At 45.0% G+C, this 4,411-nt stretch overlaps 1 protein-coding gene across 1 annotated transcript; it reads left to right on the top strand.

Moving 5' to 3' along the window:
• Positions 1-1,459: 1,459 nt before the first annotated feature.
• Positions 1,460-4,204, top strand: Il5 (interleukin 5). The gene is made up of 4 exons (XM_041664443.1): positions 1,460-1,597; positions 2,091-2,123; positions 3,900-4,028; positions 4,106-4,204. Exons 1-4 carry the CDS (start codon positions 1,460-1,462, stop codon positions 4,202-4,204), a joined length of 399 nt encoding a protein of 132 aa, XP_041520377.1.
• Positions 4,205-4,411: the final 207 nt, after the last annotated feature.

Raw genomic sequence — 4,411 nt, 5'->3', positions numbered from 1 at the left:
CTTTAAACCAGGCTTCCTGTGCATTCCTTCCTAAAGAGGGGCCTCAAATCTACTCACTAAGCTACCGGTTGCTTGTAACAGACTTACCACTGGTACGCCGGAGGGTACAACTTGCTTGGTCTGTTGGCCTGTGCAAATAGAACCCATCAGTAAGACTGTTGATACAACTCTCCCTCAGGAGCCAACAGAATACTTCCCAGTCCTATGAGTGCTAGCCAGCTGGGAGAAAGTTTTCAACTCGGTTCCAGTTTGATTTCTCTGCACCTTGAAACCAGGGAGGGCAGCCTAGACTGAATTGTTTTGATTGAACAAGGAGAAAAAGAACCACTGGAGGTAGGTGCAGCGGGGCATGCCTGACACAGGGCTCGGGAGGCTGAGGCCCCAGGAGCAGACGGTCATGGACAGTTGGGGCCACGTAGTCAGGCTGGTCAGGGACACTTCTCTTTAAAGTGGCCAGTTATAACTGTAGAGACCCATAACTGGTCAAGGACCTGAGAATGAGTGACTGTTGGATGCTCATTCCCCAAAGGGGGAATCTAGATCATGACCTCCAGTGCTCAGGAAACACTGCAGGAGTGGACAATAAACCCACACCACACATGAAAGAAAGAAGGAAGGGAAAGGAAAAGCAAAGCTTGATTCTTCCTGCTGCATGCGACAAGAGAGAGAGAGCCAGGAGTCTTGATATCACCCTGGGACCCCCACAGAGAGTTGCTTAAAAACTGGGTCAAGTTTGAGCCACCAGAGCAGCACAGGAAGGAGCCTCTGCCCTGCACTGTCTGTTATAGGAACCAACAAGCCTTCTGCTTATCTTCCCCCTGGGTTGAGTTAGACTTTTGGTTATCGAGAACACACAGAATGTTGATCAAAAACCTACACTGTGTAACTTCACTCCGCCGGACTCTCTAATCAGTGTCTTCCCCAGAGTATTTCCAGTTCTGAAGCACGGATAATTCCAGCTTCAGCCAGTGGAGTTTAGTTCAACTGAGAAGATCCCCTCCTGTCCCTTTGCTCTTCGGTGGCTTGAAACAGGGTTTCATGTGTTCCAGGCTGACCTCACATTTGCTGGGCAGCCAAGGATGCCCCTCACCTCCTGATCCTCCTGATTGTACCTTCCACACCCACTGGTGTGCATCGTCACACCCAGGGAGACATTCCCAATATTCCTATCAGTGTGGATCAAGGTCATAGAAACTAATTTTCTTTTGACATAAAAAATGCTTTTTAAACAGGGGTAGGGGTAGAGATGTTGACTAGTATGAGAAAAAAATGCATTTTTCTCTGAAGACCCAAGGAAGGGATTGGAAACAATGAGTTTCGCTACTTGCCTTTATTAGGCATCGTCTATCTGATTGTTAGAAATTATTCATTTCCTCAAAGAGAGAATAAATTGCTTGGGGATGCAGCCCTGCTCTGCACTCTTCCTTTGCTAAAGGCCAACGCTGAAGGCTTCAGAATCATGAGGGTGCTTCTGCACTGGAGTGTTCTAACTCTCGCCTGTGTCTGGACCACCGCTATGGAGATTCCTATGAGCACGGTGGTGAAAGAGACCTTGATACAACTGTCCATGCACCGAGCTCTCCTAACAAGCAATGAGGTAAAGGACGACTTTTATTTCTGCGGTTTGGTTTGGTTTTCAAGATAGGGTCTTGCTATGCAGCCCTGACTGACCTCAAATTTTCTGTGTAGACCAAGCTGTCCCAGTTCCTAGGAGATCCTCTTGCCTCTGTCTCCCACCTCTATGGGGTCTTAAAAACGCTTAATAGCTGGGTGTGGTGGTTGCCGCCTTTAATGCCAGCACTCAGAGGCAGAGGCAGGTGGATCTTTGTGATTTCAAGGCTAGCTTGGTCTACACAGCAAGTTCCAGGCCAGCCAGAGCTACACAGTGAGACCGTAATTCAAAAAATTTCTTTTTTTTAAAAAAAAAAGCATTAATAATTTATGGCAGTTCATTCCCACACATAAAGATCTGCTATACATAATGCAATTATGAATGTGTTAGTGCACAAGGGATTAGAGTGTCAGAGCAAGCGCGGTATTAAAACAGCCTCAAATGCTTTAGAAATGACCTTATACTCTCTTTATTGCAGACGGTGAGGCTTCCTGTTCCTACTCATAAAAATGTAAGTTATGTTTCAGCGCCATGATTGCGTGAATAAGTCTACTCCACACACTAATCTACAAGTCATTTGCTTCTTGCTTTGTGGTGTTGTGTCTGGGTGGGCATCTCACCAGCTTCCAAGCTCCGGGGTTTCTAGTGATCCTCTTGCCCCAGCACAAGTAGCTGGGCCACAGGCTTGGGCCACCACATTTAGCTAATCGTTTGTTTTCAGTTAAAACTGTTTGATTTCCTTTGACATTTGTTATGTGGGTGAATGTGGAGGCATGTGCTTATAAATATGAAGGTTAAGGGGACAGAATCTCAGCACTTACTTGAGAGCCGAGGCAAGGGCAACACGGGACTGAGGCCATCTTCGGCAATATAAATTCAAAACCTACCTGGATTACACAACCAGAACCTGTACCAAAAACAAACAAACAAACACGAGAGGGTTGGAGATATAGCTCCATTAATAGAGTGTCTAATATACACAAAGTTTTGGGTTCATTCTTCAGCACCCCATAAACTAGGCATGGTAGTGCATGTCTGTAATATCAGCAATTGGAAAATGGGAGCAGGAGGACCAGAGGTTCAAGGTCATTCACTGCCAGATGTTAAGCCAGAGGCCAGCCTGGGCTCTGAGACACCCAAAAGCCATTAACCAATCAATATCAGGAATGACTTTGAGCTAGCAGAATCTGTTATGTATGTGGTCAAGTGAAGCTGCCAGCCCTCCAGCTAACTAAGCCTCACATCAAAGATTCTCTACCCGATTCCACACTTGGCAAGAGGTCCTGCTAGGCTCTGTTTGGTTCTGCCTATTATTTTCTTCACCCCAGTGCCTTTCTTTATTTTCTTTTTCTTGATTCATATAACTGAGGATCAGCCCAGGGCCTGTGTGCAGGATTATATTCCTTTTATTTATTTTTATTTTACGTGTATGAATATTTTGCCTGCATATATGTATGTGTTCCACACATGTGTCTGGTGCCCCCGAAAGCTAATTGGGCATCGGATGGCCTGGGACTGGAACTACAGATGGTTGTGAGTCACCACGTGGGTGCTGGGAACTGAACCTGCGTCCTCAGCAAGAGCATCAAGTGCTCTTAACCATTGAGCCACCTAGCCAGCTCAGAGGGCTATATTCTTAGGCAAGATTGGTAGACATAAAAAATATAATGAATCCCTCTATTAGTAACTTCTACATGGTTAAATGAATATGACTATGTAATGATATTGTATACATTTGTGTATATATATATATTATTCTAGTGTAAAATACATTATTTCATTATTCTAAATAGAAAGGAATCACCAGCCTTTCTAGGAATTCAAAAGAAATATTGGGCTGGGTATGGGGCCACTCACCTTTAGTCCCAGGACTCAGATGGTTATGAGCCACCACAAGGGTGCTAGGAACTGAACCCAGGTCGTCTGCAAGAGCAGTCAATGACCGTAACCACTGAGCCATCTCTCCAGATCAAAGCCTAACTTTGGTTTTGATTTTTCTTTTTGAAACAGACCCAACAGCACTGGCTATCCTCAAAATGCGTATCAGGGGCTAGTCTTGGTCTTGATCCTCTTACCTCCACCTCCTGAATGCTGGGATTACAGACTCAGATAAACCCCACTAAGTCTCCAATGATCTGCTTTTTAAAAAAAAAAAACTGATGCATTTTAGTTGCACGCATTCCTTGCATATAGCATGATATTTTGAACTATGTGTACTTTGTGGGCTGGCTGATACAGTTGGTGCTTCACCTTGTTCCATTGGCTTTTGATAACCTTCCTCTTTCAGCACCAGCTGTGCATTGGAGAAATCTTCCAGGGGCTAGACATGCTGAAGAATCAGACTGTCCGTGGCGGTACCGTGGAAACGCTATTCCAAAACTTGTCGTTAATAAAGAAATACATTGACCGCCAGAAAGTAAGTTTCCCGGGCATCCCTGCGGGCTGGCGGCACCTGCTTCCCCAGGAGCTGACGACAGTCTGTTCTTTTCACAGGAGCAGTGTAGCGAGGAGAGGCGGAGAACACGGCAGTTCCTGGATTACCTGCAGGAGTTTCTTGGTGTGCTGAGCACGGAGTGGACAATGGAAGACTGAGACTCCGTGAAGACGGGACTTCAGATTTGATTTGCAGTTAGTTTTTTAAAACTGATGCATAAAAGCCACAAGATTGAAAAATGAAGGGTTACCACACACTGTTTCCACTCATAATTACATCATGCAGTCAAGTTAAACCTATCTATGTTCTCAAATACTGATCATTTGCATTTAACCAAATATTTAACATTCTTCTCGTATATGTGT

The sequence above is a fragment of the Microtus oregoni genome, unplaced genomic scaffold (assembly GCF_018167655.1).
Source record: "Microtus oregoni isolate MIOR12 unplaced genomic scaffold, Mior012 000015F_ref0000493, whole genome shotgun sequence".
Lineage (NCBI taxonomy): Eukaryota > Metazoa > Chordata > Mammalia > Rodentia > Cricetidae > Microtus > Microtus oregoni.
This window is presented reverse-complemented; position numbering and strand designations above follow the sequence as displayed.